The sequence below is a fragment of the Choristoneura fumiferana genome, chromosome 16, assembly GCF_025370935.1.
Source record: "Choristoneura fumiferana chromosome 16, NRCan_CFum_1, whole genome shotgun sequence".
In the NCBI taxonomy this organism is placed as follows: Eukaryota; Metazoa; Arthropoda; class Insecta; order Lepidoptera; family Tortricidae; genus Choristoneura; species Choristoneura fumiferana.
In genome coordinates, this window is record NC_133487.1 from 4,921,494 (window position 1) to 4,945,085 (window position 23,592).

At 38.0% G+C, this 23,592-nt stretch overlaps 2 protein-coding genes across 3 annotated transcripts in view; both read left to right on the forward strand.

The window, feature by feature from the left end:
• The window catches only part of LOC141436110 (uncharacterized), a 114,617-nt gene that overhangs the window by 71,058 nt on the left and 19,967 nt on the right, over positions 1–23,592 (forward strand). The window lies entirely within an intron of this gene.
• LOC141436497 (uncharacterized) lies at positions 3,290–9,364 on the forward strand. The gene has a single exon (XM_074099503.1). The coding sequence runs from the start codon at positions 4,334–4,336 to the stop codon at positions 9,362–9,364; it is 5,031 nt and encodes a 1,676-aa protein (XP_073955604.1). The 5' UTR covers positions 3,290–4,333.

Here is a 23,592-nt window from a genome sequence, read left to right on the forward strand (position 1 = left end):
TATCGTCTTTTACTTTCCAAGAAATCGACTCGCAATGACGCTGTTTTTATAATACGTGAATTTACCAAGACCACCATGCATTCATGCTTTAAAACCGCCTTATCCGAAGAACTTACTTCAATAACAATATATTTTTTATTTTAGTCTCTAGATACAAATCCATAAAGTTTATATTCAACTGATGTCGTAGTAGTAAGAAGTCTTTCAAAAGGGCCCGCTTCTCAAATATGTATGCTAATATTAACGTGCAACTGTCATGTTAAGGCAATAACGATGCCGTATCCTTATCAAGTCGTTCGTTGCACACTTTAGTGGTGATTTCACCACCATACGATTGCTTTCGTTTACCGTAAACTGTGTTTTCAACTCGTCATTCTTTATTTGGGGGATAAAAAGTGCTGTCAAAACATACAATTGAGTGTAGTTTATTCTGTAAGGCGACTAAATATAATCAATCACGTTTACTTCTAGGTAGTAGGTTAGTACTTTTTGTAGTTTTCTGGCATAGTTTGAGACGAATGTTCGAAGCGATTTTGACACGCTTTTTAGTACGTATGTAACTATACACAAGCCACCGTTGGGCACGGGCCTTCTGAAGTCCCATGCGAGCTGAGAGTGGACTGAAAACCACACACGAAACTGAATTGCTTCATAGATATATGCAGGTTTCAGTCAAAGTTCATAGATAAGCCCCGTTTTGAACCCCACGACCCTCTTTTTGACAGGACATAGTTAGGTCGAACCACTAGGTTCATCATCATCATCTCGGCCTTTATACATTTTGTTTTTAAAACCGTGTATTTTTATGGTGACAAGTTAAGACACGTGGTGAAAATTGGTTTAACGCACTCAAATTTACACCTGCACTCGCTAATGACTCCATAAGTCTCTTGTGCATTAAACAATATCATATTTATAGTTATAAAAACAAGTTTTTTTTTAAATGAACAGATTTAATAACCCATGTTTATATATATGGTATGGAGTGTCGATGTAAGTCGGTTTTCAATCGTTTCTCAGAAGGTTTTCAACGTTTTCTCCATCATTTTCTTTCTCTAGCTACTTTATGTGAGTATTATGTATGTGAATTATTTGTACTATCCCGCCCTCATCTAAGACCACCTGTGCGCGCATTAACATATCAGCGGGATCGCATGCGCGCGCATCCCTATGGCCCTAGCATACTTACTATCGCTTTTTTATAACTTTGCTAGCTGTTACCAGCGACTCCGTCTACGCAGAATTTATCGCTACCTCCGGAAACTATCCAATTTTCCAGAATTATTTCGAGTAAATGAGCGTTTGTCAAGGACATAACTTTCATCCTTTTCGCACAGGCTTACTGGTAGGAAAGAGACATCAGAGACATTGACTTGCAGTGAGGGTAGGAACCAGCACCAGGCCACAGCACTACTAGCGCAAACTACCCTCACTGCACGCCATAGCCAGATAATGTGTAGGTTAATGCACTCGGAATCACTTTCGTTTTCACTACGTTTTTCTGTCATACGGTATAGGATGTGGGTAAAAAGAGATGGTGAATGTGATCACGAGTGCACGCGCGTTAGACCATACGGCCTCAGCCTTGTCTACGATCGTGCTAGGCCTAGGCTCGTTAACCGTTACGTCCTTTAATCCTTTTACTCGAGACCGCCGTAGAAGGTAATGGTTCTAATGCTCTACAATTGACATCATAGTGTAAAATATTTTTAATGTCGGCATTCTATGAAAGGGGAGAATGTTTGATCATAGATTGCTTCATACTGGAACTATTACATAAAATTACACTATCAAACCAAACTAGCGGTTTAAGCGTGAAGAGGTAACAGACAGACAGACAGTTTCGCATGTATAATATTACTATGGATTCAAAAATGGATTATCAAATGAATACCTACCTAGGAATGAGGCAAAAATGAAACATTACATTAATGGATAATAAAATTCACACTAAAATATCAGATACAGATTAAATTACATTGGCAAATTAGAAGTCAATTAAAAGTAATGGTAAAATAAAAGGTATTATAGCAATAATAATATAAATTTACAAATCGTGAATAATTATAAAAAAATATTCTTGGAAATATAAAAAAAATCTATTCCATGTATATAAGTGTAGCTGTAAACTTACAGCACATACTTGTATGTTGACGTTATTTCATACAAACTAGTGTTTCAAATAGACTTTCCGAATAAGGTGTCAACAAATTAGATACTCTACCTTGTTATTAAGACCACGTGGGTGTCGATGAAGCTGTCATCAAATCGCATGCGTGTTCATGGTTATCCCGGCACATCGTAAATAGTTAAGTGGTGACTAATCATTGTTTATTTCCCGTTGTTTAATTAAATTGATCCAGACGTTACATTTGCATTTGTTGTAAATTAGATTTTAAATCCATCTGTTTACGTCTTATCTGTGTAAAAAAAGGGAAGTGGACTGTAGGAAAATAAGCGAAAAGCGATGAAAGGAAAGTAGGAATGATGTTAAGTTCCTAGACGACTGTCACCAAGTCTTCAGTCCATCTTGTCGGTCGAGCAGAGCCACTTAAATGTTAAGAATCATCAATTGATTTAATTCAGATACGCATGTTCTCATCTCTGATTCTATCACTTACTATAACCTGTTTGTTTATGGCTCATGTGCTAAGCAAATAGGATGAATAAGGCAAACATACTATTATCATAACAATACAAGGAGAACAAAAGGACAGCATAAATCAATCTTGTGAGGATTTAAAAGCTGTTTATCATGACAAGGATTCTGTCAAAGGTGACGGCTAAGACGTAGACGTTGGAATTTTAAAACATCCCTGTCAATCGCTCATTAGTCTAAGTGTATTGATAAGCTGACACTATCATTGGAAAGACATGCCTACTACTTGTTTATGTGATTGTTCACACGTATTTAAGATTCGAGAACGGATATTCATAAGACTGGTACCGAACAAAAACATTTGGATATGTGATTGGTTAATTAGATCAAAGTCGATCAATCCCATTTACGGTTTTGTGTTTTTAAGAATTTCTTCTTTTCTTCTTCCTAATCCGACCACAAAATGACAGTTTTTTTGTCGTTTCTTCTTAATCAGTTGTTACGTAGTCTTTCAGAAACATCAATAACATTGTTCCCTCTTAGTGTCGAAAATCCGAGGGAGGCTCACTAGGAGAACCTTTGGCATGATGAGAAAACCTTTCCGGCTAAGCTTTCAATCGCGCAACCTGTAAAACCCTTTACATTTATTAGTTTTATGACTCAATTGCATTTCGCACGCTTGTCCCACCTAGTCTCACTCGAGTTTGGCAGTCTGTTGAGGACCGGCTTGACTTGCGCACGGGACGAGGCGTGCGGGAGGACGACACGGCGACGTCACGATCGTCGCTCCGACCGGCAGCGACCACTCGCCATACGATCTCCACCGCCGTTGGACGATCTTCTATTTTATTATAAATTTTAATTATATTGATTGTCATTAGACGGCTATTAAACCAGCCTTAATTTACAGTCCACGATTTTATTTAACGTCCCGTAGGACCCTAACATTGGTCCTTTAGGATTCTCACCGTCTGATCTTTCGATTAAAAAATTGCCCGCCGCGACGTCCGCGTCTCGAAGCTCTTCAGTTGTGGTCTTCAGCAGTCGAAGCGCACTTCAAGATCATCTCCATCTATCCTGTTGTGGGAAATTCGAGGAGCAACCACACCCGCCGAAAGACAAAAGCGCCACGGAGGTCGCTCGGAGGTCGACCGCACGACGGACTTTGGACCCATCGAATGTTCGAGTCATCTTCAACTAGAAGGAACCTTTTGGAGAAGAGGAATATCTCACTTGTGGACGGATTGGGCAATCGAGTGAGTTCGTTCCATTTTTTCCTGTCTATCCTTCCCTCTTCATCGAAAATTTGTGGTATCAAAATTCCCCTTATATGCCTGAACTTCAAACAGCTTCTATTTCAGTGAGCACTTTTACGCACTTTCACATTTCAATTTAATTTCATTAAACCGTATTATTCATATTTCAAACCTTTATAGCAAAACTTGCATTTAATATCAAATTTATTTATTCTTCCAGCTTATTCAAAGCAAATTCAATACAATCGTTTCAATAATAAAGCATATATTTGCACAAAGCGCAAATCTCGAATAACGGGAACTTGTTTACGCCAATCTATCGCTTCTTATTATTTCCCGATCTAGCCGGCCGGTGGCTTCAAGTCGCTTACGCAGCTGATTCTTTGTTCTCACCTCATAGTTAATTGCACTTTATTGCATTCATCTTAAATAGTATTTTTCTTGCGCAGTTCATTTCACCTTGTTGCTAACCGCTATTATGGCTGACGAAAAGATGATTAAAAAACGCAGCTGTATGAAATCAAAGCTTACGATTTTTAGTAACTACGTTAAGGTCTTTAAAACCTGCAAAGAACCTAGTAGCTTACAACTGCTGGACCTGGAAAGTCGGTTTAGTAAATTCGATGCCTTATACGCGGAATTTGATAAATTACAGAGCGACATCGAAATGCTTTCGGATGAACCCGATAGAGAGGCAGTGGAGCGCGAGCAGTTTGAGGCCCAGTACCACTCGCTGGTGGCGGCGGCGCGCGCGCTGCTCGGCGCGCGTACCCCGCGCCGCGACGCGCTCGACGCATCGGGCTACGAGGATGCTCAGGCAAGCGCTTTTAAAAACAATTGTGTTAGATTGCCAAAAATTGATTTACCCGTCTTTAATGGTCACTATCAACACTGGCTCGAGTTTAGGGACACGTTCACCTCCTTAATTCATTCGAGACAAGACATCGATAGCATTAATAAATTGCATTACCTTCGTGCTTCCTTAAAAGGGAGCGCCTTACTTGTCATCGATAACTTAGATTTCAAATCCGAAAATTATGAATCCGCTTGGCAATTGTTGTGCAGTAGGTACGACAATAAGAGGTTGCTAGTAAATAATCACGTCAGAGAACTTTTTAACGTTGAGCCTATGCGCAACGAATCATATTCGTCTATACGACACATTATTGATGTCACAAATAAAAATCTCCGTGCATTGTCTACTTTAGATCAACCTACTGAGCATTGGGACACGTTAATAATTCACATGATGGCCGAAAAACTTGATAGTGTCACTCATAGAGTATGGGAAGAATACAGAAATACGCTCACTGATCCACCTTCTTTAGAAATGTTTACTATCTTTCTTAGCAACCGAGCAGTTCTATTGGAGACATTGCAAGAAAGTAAAGGTAAATTAAATAAATCAGAATCATATAAAACAAATACAAATCTACTTATAGCTACAAATAATCAAAATAATTATAACAAAAAAACAACAAACCATCAATTTAATAAAAACCATAAAAAAATATTTACATGCCCCCTATGCAATCAAAATCATTTTCTATTTAACTGTGAAACATTCAGAGCCCTTCCTATTGAAACCCGTATTCATAAGGCCAAAGAAACTAAGGTCTGTCTTAATTGTTTACGTCCCGGGCATATAGAAAACAATTGCAATCTTGTACCATGTAAATATTGCAAAAAAAGGCATAATACTCTCTTACATTTGCATGAGCCTCGATCAATACCTGAACCTCCTATTCCCTCGACTAGCAACATAAATAATTTTGCTAGTTCGAGCATCTTAAAACAGCCTACTACTTTTTCGCACGTTTTGCTATCCACAGCGCTCGTGCAAGTGATCGACAGCGCGGGCGCCGCGCACTCTGCTCGAATGCTGCTCGACAATGGCAGCACGGCCAACTTCGTAACGCAATCGCTCTGCGGTAAGCTGGGTTTGTCGCGACGTAGTGCGAGCTCCACGGTGACAGGTATAAATAATAATACTTCTTATATTACACAGTCTTGCAGCCTTACTATGAAGTCGTCTTACTCTGACTATAGCCTTACTGTCGACTGTCTTATTTTACCTCAGATCACCAAAGCTTTACCGTCTTCATTTATAAATATCGAAAATATTCCTCTTCCTATGGGAATAAGTCTAGCTGACCCTTCGTTTAATATACCGTCAGTCATAGACATCTTGGTCGGGGCTGACGTATTTTGGTCCGTCTTATGTAACAATTCCATAGACTTAGGTAAGAATCAACCTAAGTTGTATGAAACGAAACTGGGTTGGTTGGTGTCTGGGTACGTCGCCCGTCTTAAAGCACCGTCTTCATCTTCTGTTTGTCATTTTTTAAACGAGGAGCCCAATCCCGACTTGTCGCGTTTCTGGGAACTTGACACTGTAGCAGCCAAGCACTCCTTGTCTCCTGAGGAACGTGCATGCGAGCAGAGCTTCCTAGCAAACACTACGCGCAACAATGACGGTGGTTTTGTAGTGACCATGCCGCTGAAGGATGATCCTTCAGTCTTAGGCGATTCCTTTCAAAAAGCAAAGTGCCGTTTTTTATCTTTAGAGCGTAAGTTTGCTAGAGAGCCTGTCTTCAAACATAGGTACATGGAGTTCATGCGTGAATATGAACACTTAGGTCACATGACCGAAAACAAGGAGCCTTCGTCTAGCTGTCTTCAACAGGTCTCTTATTTTATAGCTCATCATGGTGTCATTCGTGAGTCTAGCCTTACTACAAAACTTCGTGCAGTCTTTGATGCTTCTGCTGCCTCTTCTTCTGGAATTTCGCTTAATGACATCCAGATGGTCGGTCCTACTGTACAGGAAGATCTTTATTCTATCTTATTGCGTTTTCGTCAACACAGATACGTCGTAACCGGCGACATAGAGAAGATGTATAGAGCGATCGAAATTAACCCCATCCAACGTTCTCTTCAACAAATCATCTTTCGATATGACACAACAAAACCCTTAAAAACTTACACTCTTAATACGGTGACGTATGGGACGGCATCAGCTCCATACTTAGCCACAAAGTGTTTGGTTAGTTTAGCCGCTAGCGCTCCTAATAACGACGTTAAACAGGCTATTCAACGAGATTTCTACGTCGACGATTATTTGGGCGGTTCTTCAACTATTGATCGTACCATAAATCTCTGTACAGGTATCATTGACACATTAAAATCAGCAAAATTCAATTTACGAAAATTTCGGTCCAATAATCAGATAATCCTTGACAATATATCCCCTTCTTCCCCTCAATCAGAAAATGTATTAGATATTTCTAATACCCATAAACAGGTGTCTTCAAAAACGTTAGGATTAAATTGGATTTCAGATTTGGACTTGTTAAGTTATTCCATTAATATCGAACTTCCTGAAAAAATTACAAAACGTCACATTTTATCTGTCATCAGTCAAATATTCGACCCACTAGGTCTCGTGGGCCCATGTGTCGTGGAGGCAAAAATCATAATGCAGAGATTATGGATAGAGCAGTGTTCTTGGGATACCGAGGTTCCAGACGAAATAAAACGGCTCTGGTTTTCGTTTACCGACACTCTGCCTCTTCTTAACCAGCTAAAAATTCCTCGTTGGGTACTCAGCGAAGACTCTATTGTTCACGAGCTTCACATTTTTTCAGACTCATCGGAGCGGGCGTACGGCGCCTGTGTGTACGTTCGTTCTGTAAGTAAGTCAGGTCTTATCAAGGTCCACCTCTTGACGTCAAAAAGTCGGGTGGCACCAATAAAACCGACGACAATTCCCCGCCTAGAGCTTTGCGGAGCTTTGCTGGCTGCAAGGCTGTGTAATAAAACATTAACATCTTTAACCATACAGATCACAAAATGTAGATTTTGGTGTGACTCTACTATTGTGCTGGGTTGGCTGAATACACCGTCAACCAATCTCAAAAGCTTTGTTCGCAACCGTGTTCATGAAATTCAGGAAAGCACTGAAGGTCACACGTGGAGCTACGTACCGTCGAAGGACAATCCGGCGGATCTTGTTTCTCGTGGGCTGAAGGCTGATGTCATCAGCTGTTCATCATTGTGGTGGTCCGGGCCGACTTATTTGACAGAGATTGAATCCACTTGGCCTAAAATGCCCAACGTAAACGAGAGACACGATCTACCCGAGTTGATTACTTGTTCTTTCGCGCTTGATAATAAAACTAACACGGATGACTTAATATCTAACTTAATCAAAAATAAATCTAAACTAACTCACTTACAAAATACAATAGCATATTTACAAAGGTTTATTTACAACTGTCGTAATCCTACCAGAAAATTTACTGGTCTTCTTTCCATTCAGGACCTTCAAAATTCATTAAATTTAATCATACGTAAAGCTCAATCTGAAATGTTTCCTGAAGAATATGCTATTCTAAAAGCTGGTAAGGCAATACCTAACAAAAATAGATTAATTTCTTTAAGTGTTTTTATCGACTCTGAAGATATAATTCGTGTTGGTGGTAGGCTAGCAAATTCCTCTTATTGTTACGATACTAAGCACCCCATAGTTTTATGTAGTAAGCATCATTTTACTAAAATTCTTTTCGCTCACTATCATTTAAAATATTTACATGCCCCGCCTCAGCTTTTGTTGAATAATATAAAGCAGACTTATTGGCCTTTAGGAGGCAAAAACCTATCGAAAAATATAGTTCACAAATGTGTTACATGTTTCAGGCATAAAGCTGAAACTGTACAGCCTATCATGGGCCAGTTACCGGCTTCTCGAACGGAACTGGAGTATCCATTTTTACATTGTAGCGTCGACTACGCTGGGCCAGTGTTGATAGCCGATAAAAAAGGTAGAGGTTGCAAACTTATAAAATCTTATTTGGCAATCTTCATATGCAATTCTGTAAAAGCCTGTCACATCGAGCTCGTTACGTCGTTGTCTTGCGAAGCGTTCATTGCCGCCTTGAATCGCTTCGTTTCTCGTCGGGGGAAGCCTCAAAGCATTACGTCCGACAATGCCACAACTTTTGTTGGCACTTGTAACGAGTTAGCGAAACTTTTAGTTCAATCGGACCTTCAAGGTCAGATGGCTCAAGAAGGCATTGAATTTAAGTTTGTACCGGCATATACGCCCCATTTTAATGGTTTGGCCGAATCTTGCGTGCGTTCCACCAAATTTCACCTTAAAAGGTTACTTCAAACCACTCATCTAACCTATGAGGAGATGGCTACATGCCTCGCTCAAATAGAGGCTGTCTTAAACTCTCGTCCTCTTACCCCACTCTCCTCTGATCCATCAGATTTATCCGCTCTAACTCCTGCACACTTTTTAATTGGACGCTCGTTTTCGTCCATTCCTCATCCACAAGTGACTGATACGAACATCAATCGCCTCGAGCGCTTCAAAAGGATCGAGCTTTTAAAGCAACATTTTTGGAACCGCTTCTCTTTGGAGTACGTGCATCTCCTGCAGCAAAGGGTTAAATGGCAGTCTTCACTTCGGGAGCTGAAACTGGGGCTCGCTTGTCCTCATTAAGGAAAGGGCTCTTCCACCACTACTCTGGTCTCTAGGACGAGTCATTCAGCTCTACCCTGGCAGCGACGGCGTCACTAGAGTCGCCGAGATAAAGACAAGGAGAGGCACCATTCGGAGGGCATTTAATAATATCTGCCCCCTTCCAGATTTTTGAAGCCTTCTACTTCAACCCGGGGAGCATGTTGAGGACCGGCTTGACTTGCGCACGGGACGAGGCGTGCGGGAGGACGACACGACGACGTCACGATCGTCGCTCCGACCGGCAGCGACCACTCGCCATACGATCTCCACCGCCGTTGGACGATCTTCTATTTTATTATAAATTTTAATTATATTGATTGTCATTAGACGGCTATTAAACCAGCCTTAATTTACAGTCCACGATTTTATTTAACGTCCCGTAGGACCCTAACACAGTCTCATCACAATGTTTGAGCCACTGAATCTACATTGTTTTAACTAAAGCTTTTATACATATGCACAATCAATGTAAACATAACCAATTGCTCTCAAGATGATAAATGATTACAAGCCATCGTGTCACTATGTAAAGGTTTCACAAAGGCTCCACTACTTAATTCTACCCATGCAAATTTGAAAGCAGTTTCACGATAGACGTTCAATTGAATCTAGTATAATTTTCAATAACTTGACCAAGGTACCTACAAGAAGTTGCTTTGTAAGATTTTAATCAAGTAGCAGCCAGAATATAATTACGTCGTCCGATATCTAATTAACCATCTGTATTCTTAACACATTTTTTTCGTCTCGCCATTCACAATCGAATCGATCCAACATCACTCTTACTTTCTCTGTTGATTACTATTCCGCTCTTACAAACGAAACAATTCGAAATATTTTAAACATGTTTTGTCCTTTTCACATTAAATTATCTCGTCCAGAATGATAGCTAAAGTTGGATAATGGTTTAATAAATTTAATGAAACTAAAACAAAATTGGAATTTTCAAATCGTTATAATATGTTACAGCAGGGTTTCAAAAACTTATGGCTCCACGTACCCCTGTTAAAGTTTCTAGACGACAGCGAACCCCTACCTCCTCCTCAAAGAAATTAATAAAATTGACTGTTGGAAAAACTAAGTTTATTTTTATTTCAAATATCATCATAATTATAGTGTATATTATTTATTTCACAAAGGGTAACATAATAGGTAAGAATCGTCTTGCCAACGAAAATACAAACTGAAACAAATAACAAACAAATAAGTAACAAATATGGAGTTAAAAAATACAAAAAGACTGCAAAAACCAATCTTAATCATCTTGCCAGTCTTGCAGCTACCATCACGTAAACCTTGTCGCGAACCCCCCCTACCGTCGAATAGCGAACCCCTAGGGGTTCGCGTACCCCACTTTGAGAAACCCTGTGTTACAGCATAAAAATGAGGTTTCTGGAAGCGTGGCTTCTGAAAATATTTAAAGTTAATATTTTTGTACGAAGGGCATTAAGTATTTTCTTGGAGAAGCAGATTTTAACACTCCAGATCACTATAGATCTTGGCTAGACTTGGGCTTGGCTGATAGGGTTTCTCTTATTAACATTTTTCAGACAATGGACTATTTCAAGTAGGTATATTTGCAACGGGATGTAGGCCGTGATTGACTTTAATTGAATCTGCCAACGTCATAATATTTAGTTAGATAAGGCATTTTTCTGTCCGCCCATGCAGACCGCAATCACGGCTTATACCCCGTAACCACCACGCATATACCTACCTAATCTAATTAGCTAACCGCCAATCATTAAAGACTATTACTGGACTATTGATCGAAAATATAAAAAATGACAGTCTCACAGTAGCATTCATTGAGTCTAAAAGGGCTTACAAGCTTGCTAATGTATGACAAGAACCTCACGATCACTCAATAACGTAAGATCAGACATGGTTCGGATGCCAATCAGGCATTTACTACCGATTGACAATTCAATGTCTACCTTTGTTATGTGACCGTGAAACTTAAACACACGCATTAAAATATGCTCGTATTGAGAATGCTACGTGTCACTATGTTAAGACTCAAGAACCTCTTTAAAGAGGACATCACGGCGTAAATTGTTTGCTTGTGTTAAAAAACAGTTTCTGTTGCGCTTGCAGTAAATCATTTCCGTATTGATTTAATTCTTGAACGCCCACTTTTTTATTCTTGCCTTTACTGAATAAAAATGTTAGCTTCGTCAACCTTTAGAATGTTAGTAATTTTAAGTCATATAAGTATACCGTTTTCTTGCATTTTTAGATTACGAGAACCATATTTAGAAAAGAAAAACATACCAAAACGGTTTGTCTTGGTCACAATACTTTGCTATAAATGTTTTAATCGTTTTAATTGCCACACTACGTAGCCTGTATCCAAAAGCCACGGGGTATTGTCATATCTATTACCTTTTGTTATCTTCTTAAGTGAATTAAACACAATAGCCAGTTCTTTGTTGTTAGAATTACTTCCTCGCATCGATACATTCATAACTTTGTTTATTTCAAACGTAACATAATCATCCATGACATTGTTTTCACATTTCTTTTGTTTATTTGACTGCTTAACGTGTGGATGTTGTTATTAATGAAACGCAATCATTTATTTATTGTAGGCGCAGGCGCCAGGCTATTTGATATGCGGACGTTATTATGAAACTGTTTCGCAATAGTGTTTACGATAGCTTGACAGTTAATGATCCTGTAATGGAAATGTTACTTGTATCTATGGTTCATAATTTATAGGTAATAAAGTAAAGTAAATGGGATAAAAATAGCTTACGCCCGTTTCAAGACTTACGTGAACATAGTGTAAAATAAACACTCAGTTTTTAATTTTATTTTTTTGTGATGTAATGTGATGCAGCGTTTTCGTGAGTGCAGTGCGGTTTGGACCCTGCTATGGATCCTTAGTCAAGTCAGGTCAATGTTTTAAATAGTTATTACTATTATTATACATACATTATAATATTATCTTTTGTACCTGTTTTAAACGATTTGTTCCACCGAGATATAGTCTCTGTATGTAGTCTCTGCCTACCCCGTTGGGAAAGAGGCGTGATTTTATGTATGTATGTTTCACCGAGAGAACCAACATAGATAGCTACTTAATCAGATGGAACATCGAAGAATATTTAAATATTATACCTATGTTTGCTAAAGCTGACAAATTATTATAATTTTGTTTCACATCTATGTAAAATTAACTGTAGTTTGATAACACTCGTCATCAAAAATGCAAAATTATTTATTTTCGCAACTATATTGGTTGTTATAAATGCAGATTAACTTCGGTTAGGCTGTAATATGATTGCGAAAACAACAAAACTATTGTATTGGTTCTATAAATATACCTATAACTGTTTGACACTCGTATATTTCAAGAGTAGGTACTTAAATAAATATGGCTTTGAATGGGAGAAGTAATTGCTTATTATTTTATAGAAGGCCCGAAATTTGTTGAAAAATGTGTTCTAAATGTTTATACTCATATACTATTCCAAAATTTATTTTTAAGTTATACCAACTCAAGCAGATCAAGTAACTGATCGATCACATCCCAACCTATATACGTCCCACTCCTGGGCACAGGCCTCCGCTCAGAATAAGAGGAACTTCACACACACCATTGAATCAATCAATCAATCATTGAATTCGATCGATCATAATATGTCCTTAAAAATAAGTAACGATTCCAATATTACTTTTATGTTTATTAGTTTCTTTCGGACAAATCTTGCTAGTTTAATTGTATCTACGTCCAGCGCGGTCAAATTACTTAAGATTTAGCATTAATTACGTTATGCGGTTTGCCAATTTCCAACTAGCAGTCATTGGGCGTCTTAGTATCAGTCACGGTCGGTCAGTAAAAAACAAATTACTTAAAAGGAGCTACGGTCAGAAAAAACGTAGGTAAGTTAAACAAATTTATACTTATTCAGAACTGAACATATTTAACCCTTTGTTTTACCTAAGCACTGGTCCGGTCAGCCCATAGATTGGTCAGCCCTACTCCTGTCCTGTTGTATGCCAAAGCACGACCAGTGTCAAAATCGCAAGAGCGATATTATCTCTTATTGAATTTTGATTTACTTACTTTTTGCATACAACAGGAGTATCTCAGATCAGTGCTGTCATGCAAAGGGTTAAGAACAGCTTACACTTTAGCAAACATGCATGACTTGTGAGTACATCTAAACGCCCACACCTAGACAATACGTACAAGTTGTGCAAAGACGCAGGAGTTTCTGCACAATCTTCAGATGATTGATAATGATTGCCGGCACATGATCGCCGGTTTCGTCATTGCAGATAAGTACGGCTTTTTGTTAAGATTGTTGTATTAATGGCTTATCGATGGCCCATTTAGTTAAGTGGCTTGAGAAACTTGTTGTTGGAAAGCCAGAGCGAAACATTAACGGAAACTTGCCCATGGCCGTTTTGAATTGTAATTTCTCTTACCAATTAATGATTATTGATTTACTATTAATATATTATACCTACTCGTATGTTTTGAATTCCTCAACTGAGGCCAGAATTATACTATGATATTTTAATGTGTTTACTTATAATATTAAATACGGGCCAACCGTATGAAAAGGAAAACAATTTTAATTTTACTTTGTCCTTGGTCGCCTACTCAGTTATAGTAGGTATAAAGTTTGCTTAGTTTGAGACTAGATCCTTTAGTGTCAGTTGTCCCATGATAGTTATATTTAAATATTACATTTGTGCGTTTAAAGAACCCGGTATATGAATAATCAGGACATACACTAGTACTTGCTTGGCAGGCCGAACTTAGTTTGTGCTAAAAGTCGGAAAAAAAACTTTTTACCAATGAGATAAGACCAAGCCACTCGTAGATCGATTCTTTCATAGAGTTCTGCCACCGCCGAACCGTTTCCGAAGTTCCCGAAATAAATATATATAACAAGAAAGTGTTTACTACTATTACCTAGCTAACCTAGTGAAGATTTTACAATTAAATGACTAGACCTACTTCAGAACTGAATCAAACACTTAACCATAACCCATTCGATGTACCGTTGATTCGTGCATCGGATGCACTTGATACAATTAACCCAACGGTATCGAACCAGTGTGGACCCATACTACAGTACAATTAAACTAGTTTGCTAATGTCGTTCGGAACTCGAAATTAAAAATCGGTTTTGTTCTTTCTCATGCGAATCTTCAGTACTACTATGAGTTTACAGTGACCGTACTCGCTAGCGACGGCGTAAATTATTTGTAGAGGCGCTGTACAATAAAATTCTCCATACAAATAATTTACGCCGTCGCTATCGAGTACGATCACTGTAAACTCATGGTAGTGGTACAGGATAATGAAGAAAACGGACGAGTCCTACTATACTACTACTGTACCGCGCACGATAGAGTAGAAGTTGAAGTTGGCGTCACTTTCTTTCTGACGTATACTGTCAGATAATATGAATTTGAAGTAGGTACCGTCACACCGTCAAAGCGTTTTCAGATTATCCGATATAAGTAAAATGTATGAAATATGATCCGAAATCGGATCGGATAATCTGTAAACGCTCTCAGTCGTGACATCTTTGTCTTACTGGATCAACCCTACCTTCCTAGGTCGGCTCTACTTAAACTATTATTATAATAATTAAGTATCATGCAAAATGCAGCGTCGTCATATATAGGTACTATTCTGACGAGCGAAAATAAAGGATAATTTTGTACGGAGTCTCGTATAGAGCGTCACAATTACGGTCAAGAGGTGAGAAGTCAGTTAAAGTTCGCCTAATAAGATAGAATTGCCCTACTAAGGTAGAGTTGGCCTAGGAAGATAGAGTCGACTTAGAAAGGTGGAATTGCCATATCCAACAGAAACGATGCAGATAACCAATTTTCTAGCCTTTTCTTCCTCACGAGATCACATTAGTGCCAAGGTCTTTATAATGTGCTTGTAGCGGAATTTCGACGCGTGCTTTTGTTATAATTTTGGTTAAGTTGGCTAGAGCTGCCTTAATGCCCTTGACCTGATTGCCGACCGAAGCTTGAGCATCAATAATGTTTAGTTTTCTTGCCCGTCTTTTTTGTGTTTCCATTTATTCGTTCACAATATAATATATGAGTAATTTCAACAACATCTTTAAATGCATAAGTACCACATAAAATTTCATCAGAACTGTCGCGAAAGATAATGATATTACCGTCAAGCTCTTATTTGGCATTGTGTACATTTTTCATGTTTACGAGCACGCATACTTTTTTGTTCAGCAGGTTTAATTTTACTTTCATCAACGCATTGCCATTTATGCCGGTGCACATTCGACAAGGTTGTGCTTTCACTAATAAATTACAGTCCTTCGTCATAAATATAATTCTTTAGAAAATAAATCATCTTTCCGAGTCTTTAATGCATGTGGAGCCAGTGTTAAAAATTAAGTACAAGTAGGCATTTGCGAAATCTTTTAAGTTTGCTCACTCTGGGATCACAGGGGGTTGTGCCTATTAAAAAAGAAGTTGCTTTGAATCAATAGCCCTAGTTTCAAAATGTTTTTTAATGTAACTTTAACTATAAAGTGTGCATTGAATCGTAATGTTTTAATAGAAGGAAACCAATTATTTAAAGCAATCGCACCGTTTGAAATTGATCAAAGATCCTAACTAATATTATAAAAACAAATACGAGTATGTTGGTTTGTTGCCTTTCATGCACGCTTATGCTAGGTACTGTGGTAAACTCTTTTATACATGTTCGCCTTAAGACTGGCAACCTAATTCTAAATTTAATATTTAAAGTTTTAAACAGCGAACATGTACGAGGGTGTCCAGAAGTTCAGTTGTATTCCTTCAGCCAAAGTATAAGCATTAGAATAAATCAATACTATAAAGTAAAGTATGCCCCTTTTTATTAAATGAACAGTACAGTACTAAGCTGATCGTGTTTAAACTTGGTATGGAGATAGTTTGAGACTCCGAAAAGGATACAGTATAGTTTTTATCCTAGAAATTTTTATAGTTTCCGTGGGCGCGTGATAAATGAATTAAATATTCGTCTAATAGATATGAAAAATTGTCTTTTCGTAATTCATTTTGGCTTTTTGAGTGTCGAGGGCAGAACAAGATCAATATTAATAAGAATTCTGGATCTTATAGATTCGCGTTCGAAGTCGCGGTTAAAATCTAGTATTACCTACATACCTACATATTTTTTATGAATTTGCTACCTGAACTTAATTCTTTAATCACAAATAGTAGATTGTACAGCAAGAGCATAAAACTAGCCATTTTACCTGAGACGTTCATATAGCCACCCGAGCCGGTACGGCGAGGGGTTGATAGACATGTCGAGGGGAAAATGTGTAATAGTTTTATAGTGCTTTTCACTTCGATTGCGACTATTGCGAGGAGATGAAATAACGACAGAGGAAACATTGTTCACTTACTAGGTACCTTTTATTTTTCATGTATTGCTAACATAATTATAAATATTTAGTTTTTTTGATGTATTTTGATTTATTTGTTTTATTTTTAGTTTTCTACAAATAAAAATTATAAAAAAATATATCAAAACTTTTGTTTGTAACAGTTAAACCTTAAAGAGTTTACTTTATGCAGTAGAGCATAAAAAGTCATTTTATGTCGCCTAGATCCAGCATAAACACGAACTTTACTAGCATGAGAAGTGAAAAACATTTTTAAAGCATCTCGCGTGGCTATCGGAAGCTGCAGTAGGTATATAAGTAGGTATCGATACTTTCTCCAGCCTACAAAAAAAGTGGAAACGCAACTGTGCTCATTCTAGTGATTGTTGTTATCAGAATGTAAGTAGGTGCGTCTTATACCACCGGCTGTCTAGCAGCTGTGCAAGCAGATGTTTGAAATGCCGTTGTTGTGTTGATTAAATAATAAATCAATTATAAAGAAAATTCAGCAGTGATTGGTATTGAAGAATTTTAAATGCTTTATGATAAAGAAGAACAGATAACAGTTAGGGGAGAACAGACTTTCAATGGCTGCCACGAACCGGAAGACGAAGCATTGGCAGGCCTTCTACTAGATGGACTGACGACATCTTAAGAGTTGCGGGCTCCGTAGGATAAAATTGGCGAGTTTTCGTTCATTGTGCATGGCGTTCAAAGGGGGATTTTATTCAGCAGACATCTTCCGGCTGGTGATGATGATGATCGATGGTGATGAATTTTATACGTGCTATAATTTTATTCCAATGGTAGGTATTTCACGAGCCTAGTTTCAAAAATCACACCCCAAGGTGAAAAATAAAAAGCGACTCATAGTCAATTCTCGCCTGCCAAGGGTTAAGTGATCCCTAGATTTATATATAGGTATTTTGAATGTGTTTACTTTAGTTTATTCGCTTAGTAACAGTGTTGTGAGCTCGCTTTTTATCACCAGCCTCCTAATTTGTTTACTTAATATGTTTGAGCTGCAGTAGGTATTTTTGCTATTCAATTACAAAAAAGGTAAAGGAAACCACAAAGAGGTGACCGACCTACTAAGATGATGTTGACATAGTCGTCATCAGACGTGGATCCTGAGAAGAACATAATCCATACTAATATTATAAATGCGAAAGTGGATGTGTTTGTATGTTTGTCCGTCTTTCACGTCGAAACGTAGCGACGGATCAACGTGATTTTTGGCATAGAGAATAGTTTATGGGTCAGAAAGTGACATAGGCTACTTTTTATCCCGGAAAAATGCAGAGTTCCCGGGGAACAGTGCGCGATAACCGGATTCCACGCGGGCGAAGCCGCGGGTAAAAGCTAGTAGTATAGTTTAATCCTAGAAAATTTCAGAATTCCCGCGGGCGCGCGATAAACAAATTATTCGCAGACGAAGTCGAACAGCTATACAATATAGTTCTCCCCTCTGATAGAAATAAAATTATTTGTAGAACATATTTTCTGCTATAAATAGTAATGTACCTACAAAAAGGGCTTATCGTATACAAAAAATCATGATGCAGCTATTGTAGACGAGGTCTTATTAATTGGAACTGAACTCAGACCATCCGCTGCGTAAAGGCATGCGATATTCGTGACATAAGTACCAAATGGTATTGATGTAAATTCAACCTTATGCCGTCTACTAAAGTTCCTAATTACGTTAAAACGTTGCGTTGTTATGACCTTTGGGAATTAGTGTGGTTCCTGACCGTGCACTATTTGTGCACATCTGCGGCACACGTGCCTTGACCCCCTAATTTGAACTGAGTAAAAAATATGAGGGTATGAAACTAGTTTTAAAATGTGCACCAATAAATTAAATTATCTGTGGTATCCGATGATATTTTATTGTTGGACTCCCGCACCAAAGGTTCCGTACACTACTAAACATCAAACTGAACCAACATACACAACACAACATAACAGTTTAGGTATCTCTTTATTCATGAAGTATGTACCTAGAGTAATGCGCTTGATAAATTTTTGTTTGTTGATATGTTTATCCCTATTATTATTCCAATTTTGAGGTTCGTATTATGTTAAACTTTACAGAGAAACAACGACAGCAAAAATAATACGTTTCTTGCATATAATCTATCCTGCAAAAACAACGCATGTGTTGCTGGCTAAAAACTATCTGTGTGCCTTTCATCAACAGCCGTTGGTCGGTTTTGCAAGATGACATCCATGGATGGATCCAAGCTTTCACATTCATGAATATTAGTTAATTTTATTATTTGCATTATTTCAGTTAATATCTTAGGTTAGTTCTTTTTGTTTTTATATGTATGAAAACTCTTAATGGTACAAAATAATGTACAAAAAGCTTGCAAAATAGTTGGATTTTGGCTTTACGAAATGCAAGTAGGTACCTACATCAGAGTTATTAAACAGTGTTAACTTATCCTCAGCAATTTTTTACTTTTTTTTTTTTTTTTTTTATTTGACTGGATGGCAACTTTCCCTACATTGGCGTGGCACGCGCATCGTGGCCTTGCATTGGCGTCTTGAGATGTTAATCACAATTTACGAGCAACATTACAGTGTTACACAATGGAGCAGTTGTGAGTTCGACACATTTGTAAGGGTATTTGGGTTACGACGACATGGGGTGGTCTTTATTTTTCTGGCAGTTTTTGCAACAAAATTTGCAGTCGATGGCTCTTTACGAGTTTTCGGTGTACCTATCGCATAAAAGGAATAAGTATAATTTACAATGGCATATTCACAGTAAACAGTCAGTTATGCCTGTGCCAGTTATGGTTTTAACGACTAACTTTGTGACCAAATGAGAAGTTTTTTTACTTGGTCATAAATGCTTATCAAACGGGATGGCAAGAACTCACGTTCAATAGGCAAAGTAAAGAAAAAAAGCGGTCAAGTAGCTATTACGGCTCGAGAGATAGAGCCCTGTGACTGACGGACGGACAGACAGGCAGACAGCGGAGTCTCAGTAATAGGGTCCCGTTGGCATCCTTTGTGTAGGTAAGGCACCCTAAAAAGAAGAGGCCTATTTGCCTAGCAATTGGACGCCAAACTAATAGAAAAATGACTTGATCTGAGGCTTCACTCAACACTGTCCAATAAGTTTAAGAGAAGAAGAGAAGAACTTTTTCATATTTCTTATATGCTTACACGCTTTATTGTAAATGAATGTATGGGAGTAAGGTGGCAATCGCCACGCAAATGTTGTTCTCATGGTCGGTGTCGGTATTTTATATTTGCGTTGTTTGGTAAGGTTTGCAAAATCTTTGGATGAGACAGTTAACTTGTGAATTACTGTTTAAATATAGCTGAGTCAATCGGTCATAAAGTTCATATAGAAACGCATTTCTTTTTGCTATTAAGAGACTGCTATCAAAAACTACCATAAATCTTTAATGAATCCCTGCGTAGCGTGTTAAATATCCAATACCGTCAATTTACGATTGTATGTATCCTGTGCGTCCCATTTGAAACATGCAAACATACCTAATTAAGCCTAAAATTATTCTTAACACTGCACATTACAGGAATAATTCGTACAAAAGCCTGGGATTCCGCCGGGGGCCGTTTCAAAACGGTCCAATTTCTTGCGTGAAACAATGTAGCCACACTGGTCAAAATTTTAAGCTAAATTTAGCTTTCGTTCACGAAAATAAACTCAATTTGGCCAAACCATAATATGAGCAAACTTTATAAATTCCAATTAGTTTTTACGAGCATCTCACTGCCTAATTGTAAGACAGTTTACGGGAAAATGTGGACAATCGCGCGTGTTGCTCTGGAGTTTGATGCCGACAATACCTCCTTCGATTTCCGAGTTGCATTTCTGATGATTCGTCAACCTTTCTAAACTTTGCTAAACACGATTTTCTGAGTTGTTAAAATAAGCCTGTAATAATAAGAACACGAACACATGGTTCCTAACTGCGATAATGGCGTGGGAGATCGCCTGCGGCAAACGGAGTGCGTTGTTAATACCCGCTTCAACATGCAAATATTTTTTTTTGCAATGTATGACAAATTAGATGGATTCTGATTCAGCCTACACAACATTCCGTCCAATGTTTTCGGTTTAGATAAGCATAAAGTGGGTTGAACGAACGGTATTCCAAATCTTTAATCGAATTTTTAAATAGTGGTGTTACATAGCAATTTATCACGTATAAATCTTTATTGTGAAACCACGGTAATAATTAGATACGGAGATGTAACTGTACAAGTATTGTGATTCCCTTGACTAATAAAGTAATAAATAGTGATGGTTCATATCATATTTATATACGCAGTGGATAAACAGGTACTGCTAATAGTATCTAATAGGCTGCGGGTTCCGTGTAATAAATCAAAGAGCCACCCAAGAAGTGCGATGTGGGCCGACCGCAAGAGCCTACGCTTTATAGAACCTAGTTTCGACTGTTGTCATGGAAATGATAAAATCTATTGCGGCGTACAATGAATGCGTGTTGGTGTTAAGAAATAGAATCAATTTGATAGCAGAGACTGCAGCAGGGAGGTAAAACAAGTAGGAGAACTCTTTTTAACCCCCGGCGCAAAAAGAGGGGTGTCATAAATTTGACCGCTATGTGTGTCTGTATGTGGCACTGTAGCTCTTAAATGGGTGGACCGATTTGAATGCGGTTTTTTGTTTGAAATCAGGTTTTCTAGCCATAGTTCTTAGACATGTTTCATTAAAATCGGTTTAACCGTTTTAATGAAACATGTCTACTACTTTGAGTCGGGGGTTTTCCAACATTTTGTTGGTTAGGTTAGGTTAGTTATAGGTTATTCTGCTTGGGTTTGACTTGGAAAAGCTTAATATAATTGTAGTCTAATAGATAAGCAGCAAAAACAACGTTAATAATGTAATATTCGTAGCGTTCGATAATGAAACCACATATCAAGAAAGAAGAAAGAAAGAAAATACATTTATTTAACGCCATAAAAAACAAACATAGGAACAAACATAGAACAAATAAAGACATACATGACGCTAAACAGGTCCCCACTCAGCATAATGCCACGGCAAGCCGTGGCGCTGATTTTCAGTGAGGACCTTATACACACAATCACATGGCGGTAAAGTAAGAACGAATAAACCTGTCTAAAGTGCATCCAAAGCTAAGCTAGAATTATTGCTAACGGGATCGAAGCAGGAAATTACACAAGTAATTCCCACGGAATTACTGATGTACTTAATCACCTACCATTTTTGGTAGACCTACGTTAAATCTACTTTCTGATATTGCTTGCTAAACTCCCAAGACTCCCAACGTAGGATGCTTGTGCAATACTCAGTTTAATAACAGTATAATTACCCTGTAATTATGCAACTTTGATTAATTCTATCGGCGGAGATGTAAACAATGAATAGTGGATGCCTAAAACAAAACATAGAGATTAATAGAATATTAAATATACTCGTAAGTACCTATGTGGTTTTGTGTGAGAAAGAAAGTCATAAATAGGTGGCAGTAGTACGTTGCAATGGGTAAGAAAATAGAAGGTTACTGCAAGTAGCTAAATATCATGTAAACATAAATATTAAAGCAATAAACACGTAGCGATTGTCTCGTTCAGCCACAACTCGACGGTCGTCAATCATGGAGACACTTCGATGGACAAAAGACAATAAACAATGTTAAGGACCAAGGTCAGGTTTTCATGGTCAACGGTAAACAAAATGATGGGCTTGATAACATTGCCTTGCAAAGTGAAACAACGGGTACGTTTATGAAGAAGTCGTTGAATTCGGAAAAACTAAGCTATCGCTAGTTGAAAGAATGAAGGAAAGAACGCAACCAATCTAGCTGGCATACTTAGTTGGCATTGACAGATGACATGATGTATAGGTTAATACGACTATTGTACTGGTATTGCGTCGAATAAATAATTTAGTTTACCTAACTTTGCAACATCAAAACATCAGATTTAAGATCATAAGAGGTAAACACAAATAATCTTTCATAGAGCAGTTCTCCAGTTAAACTACATTTATACATATTTTTATACAATCTATAATCAAATTAAGGTTTTTGACTGCTACCTTAAATTATAATTAACATAAAATATCATCATCATCTTTGACAACTTTATAGCAACTTTTAAAGAGAAAAATTGTCGTTGTCAGTGGTGATCATATTACCACTAACCAGTAGGCTTAAAAGGGGACAATTCTTAATGTAAAATTAGTAAGGTAGACATTCGGGTGTTGATAACTGTTTCTAATTTAACATATGAAAGCATGGTGGGTGGTCATCTATTGGGCATTAGGCATATTGAATTTGCCTTGAACGTAGAGATCAATTATACCTATTTTACTTGTCTTTTCTTTTAGCTAGCCGAGTTTCCGAAACAGAGGTGAAGGTACCTTTCAACCTGACCTACCTTTAGACCGGCAAGAAAAATCGTGCAAGTTGCATTACATTGAGGCGCTCGTTCGACACTTCAAACTAGCTCGCTTTGCAGCATTACAATGTAATGTAATGCAGCTTGTGCGATTTTTCTAGAGGGCTAAACTAAGCTTTAAGTACTACAATGTCCTCCTGCTTTCGATGAATACACTGCTATCATCAAACAAAAACAAGCTGTAGTTCGACCGTATCTTAATACTTCTAGGAAAGTTAACACTGTAAATAGCCCGCGTTCCCGCAGTTTCTCCGTTTAGCGGTTTTGTGGAAGGCGGTCCAGTTTTTGTCCCGACATTTTGTTCGACATCGCTGCCTGTTAGGTATTTCTGACATCTGTCTGACGTCTGACGACACTATTCCGCTTGATTGAACTGGTAACACTTCTGTG